Raw genomic sequence first — 15004 nt, 5'->3', positions numbered from 1 at the left:
AACTGCTTATATTTTGTCAAAAATTCAACTTGGGTCATGATAGTCGTGTCCATAGCTTTTCAACCGTATATCGCAAGCCCCATTTGGGTACTTTTTAGCTGAAGTTCAACCTAGTATCGGGGGAAGGTCAGGCGCGTTACTCGGGAAGTTCATGTTGTGATCAGAATATTATTCTGATCCCGTGATCATAATAGTGTTCAGAAAAGACCTGTTTCTTGTTTTCTTTGAGGTAATAAACGAGCTGTATCCCGCTTTGCCTATCTTGATGTGGAATCTATCGTTGAGCACCAATGAATGCAGATAGAATGTGTTTTTTCTTAACTCTTTCCAGGCCTCAGCTTGATTGGACTGATCGTATACGAGCAACTCAAGAGGATGTTATATATTGTATATGTGCATGAGCGTTTACTATAGGTAGTAGCATCGACAAGACGGTGAATCTCTGGCGGGATTCTTTGTTGAGCATGTCATACCTACAGATAGTGAATACCATCGGGATGTCCTTCTCGATGTTGGTGGATAGACATTAGCTAGTTACAGATCGCAAGAGATGTTATATATTGTATATATGCATGAACGTTTACTATATGTAGTAGCGTCGACTAGATATACGAAAAATTGTTATTTTACCAAGAACGGAGAAAGATAGGTCACTTCTCTCTATATTCATGACAATGTCTTGTAATGATTTCTTCACTGCTATATGTACGTACAATATGATCTAGTTGAATGGAGCTCAGTAATGGCACCGGCAGAGAACACCAACATGCATAATTAAGGAATGAAAGATGATGGACACAAAAAGAAAAGGGAGAAACATAATGTGAAACCCCTTAAACCCCTCCTTAAAAGAACATAAACCCCAGCGCCTGGCTGCTGCTGACGCATGGCAGCCTTTTAGTCCCGGTCGGTGTCACCAACCGGGAGACCGGGAGTAAAGGTCCTCACCCCCCGGCGCACGCTGCCAGCCACGTGGAAGGCCTAGTCCAGGGTCGTGGCGAACCGGGACTAGGGGGGCTTTAGTCCCTAGTTATTAGTCCCGGTTGGTGAACCGGGACTAAAGGCCCTTACCTACCGGGACTAATGCCCCGTTTTCCACTAGTGTAAGGAGAAGGTATGTGACCTTCGTGTAAAAAAGAGTCACAAAACTAACATATATACAGTTAATATGAATAGTTCCAGTTTTCTTCTACCTACATGATCCTCATTGGAACACAAGTGATAATGACTGGCTCTTAGTATGTGTATCCCCATCCATTTTTGTGTGCTGCTAATGACATTGGTGTCTGAGAAGAAATATTTCAAATGATAAGGTATTCTTATATCTTCAAAGTCGGAAAAGATATGGAGATGCAAAGCCAAAGAAAATTTTTAGGGTGAAAGGTTAATTTTTTTTCCATGTTAGGAGGAACCAGTAAACATTCTGTATCTTGACAGATGTGTGAGAAGAATGAACATAACATATATTCTGTGACCGAATAGTTATTAATGGGACAAATAACATTCGTATTCTTGTCCATGCAGGTATTCACATCCAACTAGGTTATATGTTCTTTGGAATATCTGTTACCATTGATAGCTGAGATGTAAATGTTCTGAACCAAGACAATGTTGAACTTTGCCACTATGGTTACTAGTTGCAGCTTTTGTTCTTATTTTTAATGGGTTTACCTCATCTAGCGTGGACTATATCGTACATAATACAACAAGTCCTATTAGTTTTATGTATTACTGTCATTCGTACAACATATGTCAAAAATTCTTGGTTGTTTATCATAATCAGTGTGCTCATTCTTCTTTGTTGTAAACAGTACAGAGTATTAAACAGTGCAAATAAGGCACCATTACAAGCTTTGGTGTAAATACTGAATCTTTTCCATCCGAGCCCGTTTGGGTCAATTTCCTAAAGAACACGAAATTACTCTTTTGAGGAAAGGCTCCTATATCCAGTATAACAAACACCTCAAATAATAATTATTGTTTTGACAGCCTGAGACAACTGTGGCAAACCACGATGTACATATATGTAACCCTCTTGATGAAGTAACCTATTTTTTTAGTTAAGCATATAAATTTGACCACGTTATCTAGATGTGGCACTTGGAGTCGTTACAGGTAGCTGCAAATCTAAAAATAAATAATTCTTCTACTACAAGAGGAAACACGTGTGAATTTGTTGTATTTAAGCGCATCATCTAATTAATATATAAAACATGTCTAACTAACATATATTCCTCCAAATATTCTAAATGGAGATCTAACAAATGCTTGATGTGAACTCCTTTTCTCATCATGTTGATCCAGCACTTCTGATCAGTAGAAAACTATATTAATAAAAAAAGAATAAAAAAGAATTACTCCTCTAAACGCTCTTATATTAGTTTATGGAGGGATTAATAGTTAGATAAACTGATGCATGCAAATGAAAATTTATGTTGCCTAATATAGTCCAAGAATTTAACCTAGCTCGTGCAGTTGCAGGGGTTGATGACTAGTATTCCTAAGCCAGATGCATGCATCTATTAATTTATCTATCTTTGTACCATTATTATAATATTAAACTTCTCTGAAACAATCGTTGAAAATTCTTCTACATAGTAGATTATTTTCATGGTGCAAATCTGTCGATCAAATTTTATTGATCTTACCATTTACTACAAGTGAAAGCGCAGATGTAATTTCCTACCTGTCATTTCAAAGATGATCAAAAGAAACTTCAGAATAGTAGCTAGTGTATCCAGATGTATACTAGAACCAAATCGAATGGCTCAATAGATGAAGGTGACGTCTGAGAATTCAAGGCTTGCTTACTTGGCTGAACATGTCCGTTCGTAACAGGTTTCAACATGTATGCACGCATATCTCTTATTGATCACAAGCATACTTCCTCAAAGTCGCTCTTTTTTTCATGGTAATACGTGTCTCAACCATACAATGAAGGTCAAGGTACAAGTTACGTAGACAAAACTGCAAACAAAGAATAATGTTGGCCTTTGCAGGAGGGACCATCAACCAAGAATTAAAATTACAACCAAGATTGACGATCCCTTGAGCATGACTCCAAAGCCCATCACCTGGCATGGCCACCCCGCAGTAGACCCGAAAGGAAAATGAGACGAACTGCATCTTCATTTGAGATTGATGCATGTTCATCGCTGATATGTAGCTTTGCAGACCTCGAAAGTACCAACCAGATTCTGCCAACGGCAATGGCCAAGTCACACATTTGCTGTCACAATTTCGGTCATCACAATTAAGAATGGCAATAGGAAAGATATACAACCACAATGGAACGTATGAAATTTGTTGGCAACAGTACACATATGTTTTTCTCCACCAATGTAACTTAAATACAGTGATGTATCTTCAGTCATTTCTTATAAGCGTATTTGCCGCAAAATATTTGTACACAATTGACATGATCTTACAAATTTATTCTGCAGATACACAGGAAGCAAATCTACATGACATATTCTCCTCTAAAATTAACTATGTAACATAATAAGTCTCCATAGAAAATAAATGGTAATTCAAATGAATACTATGAAAGACGTGATTGTGGTAATGCTCATATCTACGTAGCGTGGCAAAGTGACTGAGGATGCAAGTTCTTCTTCTAGACTGTAGCAACTGGAGATGCCTTTAGATGTCAAATTACCAGCATTGGCAACATTCATCTGTGCACCAGAGTTACTAACCTTTGGGCATAAGAAATGCCCAATCTCTTCATCAATAGCTGGGAGGATTTTGCATTTTCTTAGCCTCTTAGTTCTCAGGAATTGCAACCTCATATCTACTTCTTTCATAGTAGGTCTGTCTCTTCTTCTGAGTCTCAAGCATGCTTCTGCATGTGAGCAAATATCATCAATCTCTTCTGGGTTTGCCTCTTTGACAACCTGAGGATCCATTATTCCATGATAGCTCCCTCTTGCAATCATTCCACAAAATACTGGGACAAGTTTTGCTTTGCACCTTGATCATTGATAAAAATTGGCTTTTTTCTTGTCAAAAGTTCCACAAGTATTACTCCGAAACTATACACATCACTCTTTTCAGTTAGCTGCCCAGTATGGTAATACTCTGGATCTAGGTAACCAAATGTTCCTTGGACAATAGTGACCACGTGAGTTTCATCGAGTGAAAGAGACCTTGAAGCACCAAAGTCAGAAACCTTTGTTATGAAGTTACTATCCATTAGTATGTTACAATATTTCACGTCCCTATGGAAAATTGGTATTGCAGCAGCCGAGTGTAGATATGCAAGTGCTCCGGCTGCTTCTAATGCAATCCTGACGCGGTCATTCCATGACAGCAAGCATTGCCCGCTAATGTCATTGTGAAGAAGGTCATGCAATGTACCGTTAGATATGCACTCATACACCAACAAAGGCACCTCAGATTCAAGGCAACAACCAAATAGCTTTACCACATTACGATGAATGATTTGAGATAAGATAGCAACCTCATTGATAAACTGGTCTGGCTCTATTTTCTCCACAATTTTTGATTTTTTAATAGCCACCACCCGTTGATCAGATAAGATACCTTTAAGAACTGTACCGTGTCCTCCATGAGCAAGAACACGAGTGGCATCAAAGTTGTTGGTTGCCTTCTCTAGTTCCTCCAAAGAGAATATATTTGTTTTATTTGTGGCACTTTCATCTGAGATCATCTGCTGCAAGAGTAGGCCATGATTTTTCTTGAAATATTCTTGTCGGGTTCTCTTCTGCATGCCTTTCTTCCACTTTTTGGTAAATACAACTACACAGACTGCAATTATTATGGAACCAAGGCCACATCCAAATCCTGTTGAAATACCTGCATTTAGTCATCACTCTCTGAGTCACTCTGCATTTCATTAGTTTTTAATTGCAATGATGAGATTTTGTTAGCTATGAATTACCCAAAAGAAGATTGCGGTTCTTCATGCATGTGTAGGCTCCATGAAAATTTTGACATGTCTGATTGCAGTAGTTTGGCAGTGAGCATTCATCAATATCTGTACAAAACTCTCATTGGTCATATATTAGTGGCGAATGTATTACTACAGGCTAAAAAATGCCAGATTAAATGCGTGATGGTTTCATAAATTTTCTAAATACTTGTAGGCATGAGGGCAACATTACTTGCATAGCTATATGACAAGTTAAATTGGCAACTGCCCACTTTATAAGATGGTTGTCAGATTCCATTGAGAAATAAAACTCATCTTCCATAGGGTCCTGGAATACATATCCATTTTGAGTGTATATTAAAATTTCCTCTTTTTCATAATGTCCATTCACCATGTTGCTAACAGTCAGAGTCCCATCTTCCACAGATAAATTAGTAACATGATATTGTGCACCTTCTGAGAAAGAAAGTGTGAGATTACCATATGTACAATTAAGATGAAAATTTTCGTTTGCATAGCACCCTTCTTCGAGCCCAAAGGGGAAGGGAACAGTAATGGGTCCACATGATGCGGGACAGTGTTCTTTGGGCTTGGGATTATAATCTGCTCCACAGTAAATAGACACAAATAGTAAGAACAAGAGGGTGAAGGATAAATCGAAGCGAATTTTAACTCCTTTTGGAGAAAAAAGTAGGGCAGGAAGCACCTTCTTGTCGCATGCATCCATCTAAAATGTAAGGGTTGCCTCCGCCATAAGAAGAGCAGTCACATTGGTAACCACCGTATGAGGAATCCCGACAACTGCTACCATTGCTACATGCATAGCTTTCGTTCTTCAGTTGTGCACTTACACAGCTTGGTTGGTCCATGATGGCAACTCTAAGCGACGCGTCATCAATTATGCTTGCATTTGTCCAACTAGAGAAAAGGTCGGTTGTAGTATCTCTGTAAGAATATGGGTTACTTGACACCAACGCCATGATGCCTGGGTGCAACCAATCTGATTGTGTTGCAGTAGTATTAGTGCTGACAAGATTTGCGTGAATGCCTGGCAGGTCACTTGCAAAGGGGATGAGGCAGCAGCCCTTTCCATAACAAGGCCCTCCAGTCGGTGCCTTTTTGCCGGCGCATCTAGTCATACAAGAACCAACCATGTTTCTTGTACCATACTTGAACAAGGTGACGTCCAAATCACAACCAGCTACATACAAAGTATTATCTCTAGTGAGAGTCATACCTTTAGCAGGGGCCTGCCATATGATGTCGTACGTATTTGTACCTGACATTGTTGTAAGGTTGTAGATTATAGGGGTTGATTCTACGCCGGAGTATACGTCAATGTCATTGACCTGGATAGCGCTGCTGCCTAAAAAGAGGCTGGGATGCTTGGTGGAGTGGTTGCAGGTGTGATCGAAGCCTTGACGGAAGCAGCCGGGCTCTATACCGAAGGGATAGGGGATGTCACATCCCCACACCTTGGGATACAGTGAGCCAAGGAGTCATTGGAAGGGATCTGCAAGATCCCTCCGGCGGCTCCAGGGACAGCGGCTGATGCTTGCGGCAGCTGCCGAGAACATCAGCACAAAGGACATGGCGATGAGTATCTTGCTCATCGTTGCGGTGCGCCAGTAGGCTGGTCTGTCTGGTGTTTAGTGTTGGTGTTGGGGTTCGGTGTTTGGCTTGGCCAATTTGTAGACTGTATAAAGGCGACCCCAGGTACGACTCGTCTGTAGTGTCTATCAAAACAGTAAATGTAGCTAGGAATTCCAGGGCCATTATTCCAATCAGATGTGATGGTCATTGCTAACGCCAACATGACTCGCCTATGGCCACTGCTTGCTGCTTGCTGATAGCCAAATGAAAAAGTCGATGTCAAGTGAAAAATCTGCAAGACTTCCGACTTGACTTGCTATCAAAAGAATTTTCTACCTGTAATTATTTCCACCATGACAGTGCTTGTCTACGAGCAAAAAAATTGCTACAATGAAATGTCACCCATTATTTCCAAAAAAGTTTGCTACCAAAAAAAATTTAGTTCCACCAATTATTTCCACCCGGACAGTGCTTCTCTACCATGAAATCATATCAATTGCTACAATTTAAAATAAAATGGTACGACTGCCATAGTTCCAGTTTTTTTTTTTTTTGCTATGTGTCCTAGTTCTAGTTTAAAATGGCCAGAGTGCAAGTTTAAGTGGGATGGCTGTATACAGTACGTATGGTAAAGTATACGGTCGGTCGTGCATGCTTGCTTGCCGTGTGCGTGCTGCAACTGCAGTGCTAATATTCCAGTATTGTCTACATCTCTATTTTTTTCATTTCCCAAGATGATGTGGTCTTTTCTATATGCGTCACTATTAATTCAACCAGCAGCAACACGGCATGCAAATTGGCAATGACCATCAAAATCATGAAGAGTTTTCCAGGGAGAATGTCGACCATACCTTGGTCACCAAAGACTATTACCATCGTGGTATACAAAACGCAGTTGCGACTTGGTCAAACATTTGGATGAAAACCACAGGATACTGAATTATTTGGGGGATGGACTGAGTTCTTGCTGTAATATATGTGGAAGGGCTGAGAGATGCTATATCTGTGGTTCTCTGTTGGACGTGTATTTAGAGGGAATGAACCTCAAATGTCATCGTCTGTCATTGTTTCAGTCTGTCTCCTCATAGATGTTTTGTCTAATTTCCACAACAACGCAAGAGGTATCATCTTGTTATTAGTACGTATGTACAAGCAGCCATTTTTGCACGGCCATGGTTTGAGTAAATATATATAACATTTGACTGTGTATGCACCTCTCTCTTTTTCTGGAAAATTCAAATTTATTTTCTAAAATTAAAAAAATGCTTATGTTTTAAAATTATTTTAAACGTGTTCATGAGAATTGTTTTTGTTGAAATCTTAAAAGCACTCATAAGTCCAAATAGTGTCGCCGCGTTTTAAATACATGATCATGATTTGAAAAGTATTCAAGAATTTTAAAAACATGAATTTAAAAACATTTTATTGAATCTTAAAGTGTGTTCATCAATTTCATAAAATATGTTAAAGATAAATAACATACTCATGAATTTACAAATGTTCACTGCTGCAAAGGAATGTGCATGTATTACTATTGTTAATGGTGCTCCTGACACGCACCCTAGAGAATGTGCCTGTTGTCGACGTAAAGGAATGTAACAGCTGTGTGGTCTATGATGACTTCCAGTGCAATTTTTATTGCAAGGCCACGATGTAATCCAAACCAAACTTGTACGAACAGCCCAACTAAAGATAATGCAGTATGACACTGCGTCTGATCAATCATACTAGTATTGGACAGAAACTGTCATGCACATGACATCACTTGTTGATGGAATTGAGGAGAAATGATGCTTGTGCCGATGCTGCTTGTGCATTACTGCACTTCAGTTGTTCCCAACTTAAAGGATGCTGCTGCCTGCAGACACTAAACTTTGCTTGTGGATAAAGTTTGCAAGTTCATGTTCTACTGAGAAGCAACTGTATCTAAAGTACACTGGACAAAGCAACCATCACAATTCACCAGTGACGGGATATCTGATTTGCCTTTCTGTTTTTTTTTCTGCAGTTGCTTCTTTGCCTAGAAGAAGCACAAGAGTAGAAAGTGCATGTAAACAACTGATGTGATCTGGACAGCTCTATGCTAACAATTATTTTTTAGCATGAATCCATCGGATTAGCTCAACTGTATGTGCACATTAGGATTTTTTTTAGGCAGAGTCTGGGATGTACATTGTTATGAAACAACACCTTGAATGGACTCTTGTAGGATGTGATTCAAAGTAAAAAAATACTTTTTATTCTTTGCAAATCTTAATTAATATATTTTGCAAATGTGGTCATTTAAAGCTCCAATGCTATTTGTTTCATGACAAAATTGTGTCCAAAAATTGTGATAACTTGATTACCCTTGAGCATCATAAAGAGCTTAGTATTCTTTTGTGCTATGAAGAAATGAAATGTATAACTAAGGATGTTCCAAAATTAATCTCAATAGAATTCTTGATTTTGATCTAGAGGAAATTTATATGTTTTGTGCAGTAAATTGCATTGAGTATCCTTATATTACCAACTATCTAAAGACAAGAAAACAAATAGAGCATGAAGAGAGTACTAATAATGAAAGGGAAAATATTTCCCAATACCCTCCTAGTGTTTATGATGAATCAGGTAATGAGCAGGAGCTTCCTATCCAATCAATCTCTTCAACAAGATGCTCGGAAAAAATGATTAAACCCACAGGTGAGGTGGTGAAGAAGAAAAAGTAGAGGTAAAAAGGTAACTCTCCCAAGTAATATTGATCCTATCACCATTGTGCCTCATGAAAGTGAATCAAATATGTTGATGGAGGATGATGATATTGAGTATGATTTTGTGATGCCTACTACTTGTTGTGATCATTATGATTGGGAAGACAATGATGTCTCTTATGATATTAAAAATCTTTTTGGCACTTGCTTGGAAGAATACGGTAATAATGTATGCTATACTATTGGTGCCATTCATGCTAATGATAAGAATGATTATGATGATATGCAAAACCACAAGTTTCGGATTGCTATGTTTGATGAGTATGAAATATTTGAAGATTTATTTGCTGAAAATAATGCTTGTCCTGAGCTTGGGTATGATTTGCATAATTAATATGATCCTTCTATTCATTCTACTTTTGATAAGAAAATTTATTATGATGATAGCATGCCTCCTATTTATGATGATTACAATGGTGAAAGTGGGTTTGGAAGAGTGTCAACTCTAGGTAGTAGTGATCCCACTATTTTGGAGGGTGTTGAATCTTATTACAATATTATTGAAAGTGGATTTGGAGAGGTCATGACTTTATTTAGTGATACATCCACTAGTTTGGAAGAGGTTCGAATTGACTATGATGAGAACAAAGTTGCTACTTATGATGACATGTATGCCATAAAGAGTAATAAATTATCTATGCTTTTGGATCATGAAAAGAATGCTTTATGTGATGGTTATATGGATGAATCTACTCATGACGCTACTGAAAATTATTATGAGAGAGGAACTTATGATTCATGATGGTCTTGTTATGTTTCAATCTTTATCTTTTATGCGAGCGTCGTTGAACTCATCATGCCTAGCTAAAAGGCATTAAAGAAAAGCGCTTATTGGGAGACAACTCAACACTTTAGTTTTGTATGTTCATATTATTAGGATACTGTAGTAATCATGTTTTATTGTCTTTGTTTCAATAAAGTGCCAAGTAAATCCTTTGGGATCATGTTGGGTGATAGTTGATTTGATCTTGCTGAAAAACAGAAACTCTTGCGCTCACGAAAATAGCTCTCATTTTTAACAGAAGAGTGCTTTTGAGTTGATTCTTTTTGCAGAAGATTAATATACAGATTTCTCACGTGGTCCAACATTTTTCATAATTTTTTTAGTAGCAGAAGTATGGTTTGAGTACAGATTACTACAGACTGTTCTGTTTTTGACAGATTCTGTTTTCAATGCATAGTTTGCTTGTTTGCTTGTTCCTATGGCTTATATTGCTCAATATAAATTGTGGAAAATATATGCTACAGTAGTCATTGTGTGGAAACAATTATGAATCTTGTCTTTGACAACACCCAAAGTGGAATGGTTTGCTCTTTATCATACTAACCTATCTCGCAAGGTTCCGTTAAGTTTTGTATTGGTATAGATATAGACTAGTGGCTTAATTAGATATTCTTTTAGATTTGTGTGATGTTTGATGGGGATGCCTTATTTATGTAGTTATTGTATGTGGCATAATAGGGCTAACAAGCATGTACGAAGCTAAGTATGCATTTGTTAAGCAGAACATAGAGAAAACTTACCGTCATCACAACAAATGCGATCAAGATCGCAACTAAGGTAACAACTGATCCAACAACATAATGATACCAAGCCCTCATTATCAATGGCATATTTTCTAATCTTACCAATCTTCAAGCGCATTGCGTCCATCTTGATCTTGTGATCATCGACGACATTGGTAACATACAACTCCAATTTCATCTTCTCGTTTTCAATTCTTTTCATTTTTTCTTTCAAATACTCGTTTTCTTTTTCAACTAAATTTAACTTCTCAACAAGAGGGTCGGTTGCAATTTCTGGTTCGCATACCTTCTAGATAAAAATATCTATGTCAACTTGATGGGCATAATTGTCATAAACGTGAAATGAGACAAATAGTTATAAAAGAGAACATACCACATCCGAATCATAAACCGGACGAGGGCCGACGGGGTCGGATATCAAGACCATGGCACGATGTATAACAAACAATCATACAAGTAAGAAAATTATACAAGTAACTATATAAATCATACAAATAATACTTAGTGTCATCATCAAGAACAACATAAAAATATTGAATACCTAACATGAACGTTAATATATATATGTATATCATACAAATTGAATACATGACGCGAACTAAAAATAATGTTCATCGTTTATATATTCTCGATATCAGTAAATGCATCATCATCATCACTACCATGAATGATGTGCTCATCGGGTTTAGCGGCATCAACATGTGGAAGGCCACCTAGCTTTATGTAATCGGTCAAGCATTGACAGGTCATCCGCAATAGTAACCTCTTCTTGTTCCGGCTCAGGGGTGAAGTCGGATTCACTGTGGCTTTCTACTTCAATGTTCTGGGGTGAAGTAGAGCGGTTCTTGAAACGTTTTTTTTGGAAAGACATGTTTCTTGGAAGAATTCTCCTTCATATTGAATACGTTAGCTGAATATGTTAAGCAAGCATAAAGATTGAATATGTTAACTAACACCACCTCATAGACTCCAGTACAATTACAACCAATTAAAACATGAAGAGTGCAGCCAAAAGGTTGAGATGGTGAATACTAAGCATTCATTCAACACGACCTCGATTCTCATCTACTGAAATGCCCATTGGTTCCCCCTGCGGATCTTTTCCTCCTCCTCTGGCAAGTAGTCATTCTTGATGTTGAAGAAATTACGGATCTCCTCCGGAGTTTTGCCCCTAATCATGTCGACAACAGTCTGGCAGGTCAGGTCCAACAACCCCTTGATCTTGAGGTAACTTGCAGCCTGAGAGGGGGCGAAAAGAACCATAGGGTGTCAGAGAGAAGCATTAGTCTATAATGGCTATAGAACATGGATAACTAGATAGATTGTCTTGCATTAAGATGTGTTACAAGCCAATAAAACACAAAACATCACATGAAGTCGCCTATCGTGCGAGAGAGAAGCATTAATATATGTAGCATAAGCATAAAAACCATATATTGTTATGAGTAGTCTAATGTTTCCGCACGTTAATAATATACAATTTGTTGGCACAATGATAGTGCATCTAGTAAGTTCACACTTATCATAATAAAGCATCCTAGGTTACGCATAACAATGATATACACATGTAGTGAAATATATAAGTCCACAAGATGATTCCCTAACCTATTTACTACGATTTTGTATGGTGTACTTCGCTAATAAAGCACAATCATGTATAATATAGTCCATTTGTATCGAATTGAATCCACCTTGATGGTTGTACGAGGAGTCCATCCAATCTAATATAAACATTAGCATGACGCGCAAGCCCAATCTAGATTCGGGTGCCACAAGGGGAACATCAAGAAAAGATAGATCTAGAAAAAGAAAATGGTTGAATCAAAGGATATAATACCTGGATGAGGTCGAAGAGGGTGGCATGGTTGAACTTGATGAATTCTGCGTCCCACAGCTTGAGGTCCTTGCCTAGGGCGGCGGGAGGCATGGTGTTAGACGTAGCGGCACCAGGGGATCCACTGGCGACGTTGCCTGGCTTGGCCGGGACATGTTTGTTGCAGTACTCGATGACCTTGGAGAGGATCTCGGAGTTGATGTTGTGGATCGGGATGGCTTTGTCAGCGCAATCATCCTCAATCATGTGGCGGATGGTCTGCGATTCCATTGCGACCACCTCCTCCACCTCAAACTCCTCACCGTCAGACGACTTGAGCATGAGCATCTTCTTCTCGCCCGCGTCCGAGGTCACCATCACTGCTGGATCCGGGATTGGGGGTGGCGGCGGACGAATTTGGGATTAGGGAAACCCTAGAAACGCAGCGGCGGCCGGAGAGGAGAGGAAAGATTTGATTGTTGCAGGGTTTAGGAGGCGGGGCAATGCGTGATTGGAAATCTATCTATCATACACCACAAGGAAATGAAGCCAAGTATTACCAAACCAAATCAGATCAAATTTGGATAGAATTTACACTAGTGCAGAACCGGGCATTAGCACCGGTTCGTAAGGCCCTATAGTGCCGGTTACATAACCGGCAGTAATTAGTGGTCACTAAAGGCCCCCCCCCCCCTTTAGCACCGGTTCAGCACGAACCGGTGCTAAAGGGCGACCACGTGGCACTAGCCAGCGCCGGCGGCCTGGAGGCCTTTAGTACCGGTTGGTAACACCAACCAGTACTATAAGGTTTGGTGGGTTTTTAGTTTTATGATTTCTTTTTCATTTAATTTTGTGTTTCCATTTTAATTCTTTTTCGTTTGCTGGTATTTTACGATACTACACATTGTACACGTTATGCATCATATATACATCATGCATGCTTTAATTGTTTATCAACGCTGCTGCTATGTTCATTGCACCCGCAGATATAACATGCTCATGCATGCTTTTGCATCATTACATCATCATATATATATAATAACAAGTCCTACTAATCATGCATCATCATACAACTTCTACTCGTTATTAATAATAAGTCATACGATCATCATCCTCATATATAGTCATCGAACCCAACCCTACATAATTGTTCTTAGCACATGATCATCAGTATCAGGTAGGACCTAAACACCCTTAAGGTAAAATAGCATAAAACAATATAGACCCTGACTCTCCGTTATGAAGAATGGCGATCATCATGTCTCCAATTCTTGCCTTTCGCTGCTTATTGCTTCCAAGAAGCTCCTTACGACTGTCCATACATTTTCTCCATTCTTTGATTGTTATGTCTCCACTTCTTTTAGAAACCCGGTATGGACAGTTGAGATTCGTAGGACGACCTGGTAGTATGTTCAAAACATGAAGGCTACCACGCGTATACATCAGATGAGGCACACAATCATTCGGGATTATCTGTTGAAAAACATAGTAATAACTTCGTAGTTAGCAATGATGTACTAGTTTTAGAAGTGTGCAAAAAAAGATGCACGGATGTTGTAATAGTAAAAAATAATCTTACCAAGGTATCTCCATGGTACTTACCGTAGTTCAACACGTGCACTAGTGGCACGTATTGACCATAATGTTGAGGAGTTTGATTGTAGATATTGTAATTCTCAAGATCTCTACAAAATCCGACCAGATGTCGTTTCTCCTGATAAGTTAATTCGCAGCCTTCGGTGTAGTACGTTCTGTCTACCATCTTCCGCACATTCTTTGAAGCATGAAAATAAGCTGTCAATGGAGATAAGTTGTCAACATTATATTTTGAAATAAACAATATAAATTACTTAATAACTATGTTTAGCTCACATGAGGGAAGAACTGGAGGTGTATCCACAAAGACCCAAATCGTAGGTGTCTCTTGCTCGATTGTAGGATCACCAAGATCCATGGTGATAGTCATACCCTCATCAAGACCATACATCTTGCAAAATGCATCCCAATTTTTGCAACCAAAATGGGTTACACTCTGAGCATTGTACAGCTTTACTTGAAAATCCACGTCATGTTCGGTACTTAGGATAATTTTTTTGGTTTCAAAATTTTCATGGTCTTCAATACCCATCCTCTCCAAGACATAGCGTCTTGCAAAGCATGGGATAAGCTAGTCGAATTGGAAAGATGAAAAATACACGTTAAAATAGTTGAAGTCGTGCTTAATTACGAAAAAACCTATTGTCGTCGTTGCGTACCGTATGAACGTCGCAAGTCTCCTCGAGGTTAATGCTGAAGCGCCGATCTTCATCCAGCTCAATGAACCTGTCGCAGATACCTCGGTTGTCGTGGCACCAGTCGCACTCCCCCGGGCGGTTATCGTCGTCCGATGAGTACGACATTTCCGGCCTACGTTCATAATTTAGTTTT

General features: G+C 38.9%; 1 protein-coding gene and 1 pseudogene across 1 annotated transcript; both read right to left on the bottom strand.

Annotated features, from left to right (window-relative positions):
* Positions 1-3337: 3337 nt before the first annotated feature.
* LOC119320379 lies at positions 3338-6591 on the bottom strand (annotated as a pseudogene).
* A 5238-nt stretch (positions 6592-11829) lies between these two features.
* LOC119326586 (SKP1-like protein 1) lies at positions 11830-12955 on the bottom strand. Its single transcript, XM_037600209.1, has 2 exons — positions 12602-12955; positions 11830-12003 (listed from the first exon to the last, which is right to left on the bottom strand). Exons 1-2 carry the CDS (start codon positions 12953-12955, stop codon positions 11830-11832), a joined length of 528 nt encoding a protein of 175 aa, XP_037456106.1.
* Between the last annotated feature and the right edge of the window lie 2049 nt (positions 12956-15004).

Source organism: Triticum dicoccoides, chromosome 6B, assembly GCF_002162155.2.
Source record: "Triticum dicoccoides isolate Atlit2015 ecotype Zavitan chromosome 6B, WEW_v2.0, whole genome shotgun sequence".
In the NCBI taxonomy this organism is placed as follows: Eukaryota; Viridiplantae; Streptophyta; class Magnoliopsida; order Poales; family Poaceae; genus Triticum; species Triticum dicoccoides.
The sequence above is the reverse complement of the archived record's forward strand: the minus strand, read 5'-3'. Positions and strand labels throughout refer to the sequence as shown.

Coding starts and splice junctions, on each gene's coding strand:
- LOC119326586 (XM_037600209.1), bottom strand. CDS start 12,955: ATGGTGACCTCGGACGCGGGCGAGAAGAAGATGCTCATGCTCAAGTCG. Junction 12,004..12,601: donor CCCTCTTCGACCTCATCCAG/GTATTATATCCT, acceptor GCCCCCTCTCAG/GCTGCAAGTTACCTCAAGAT.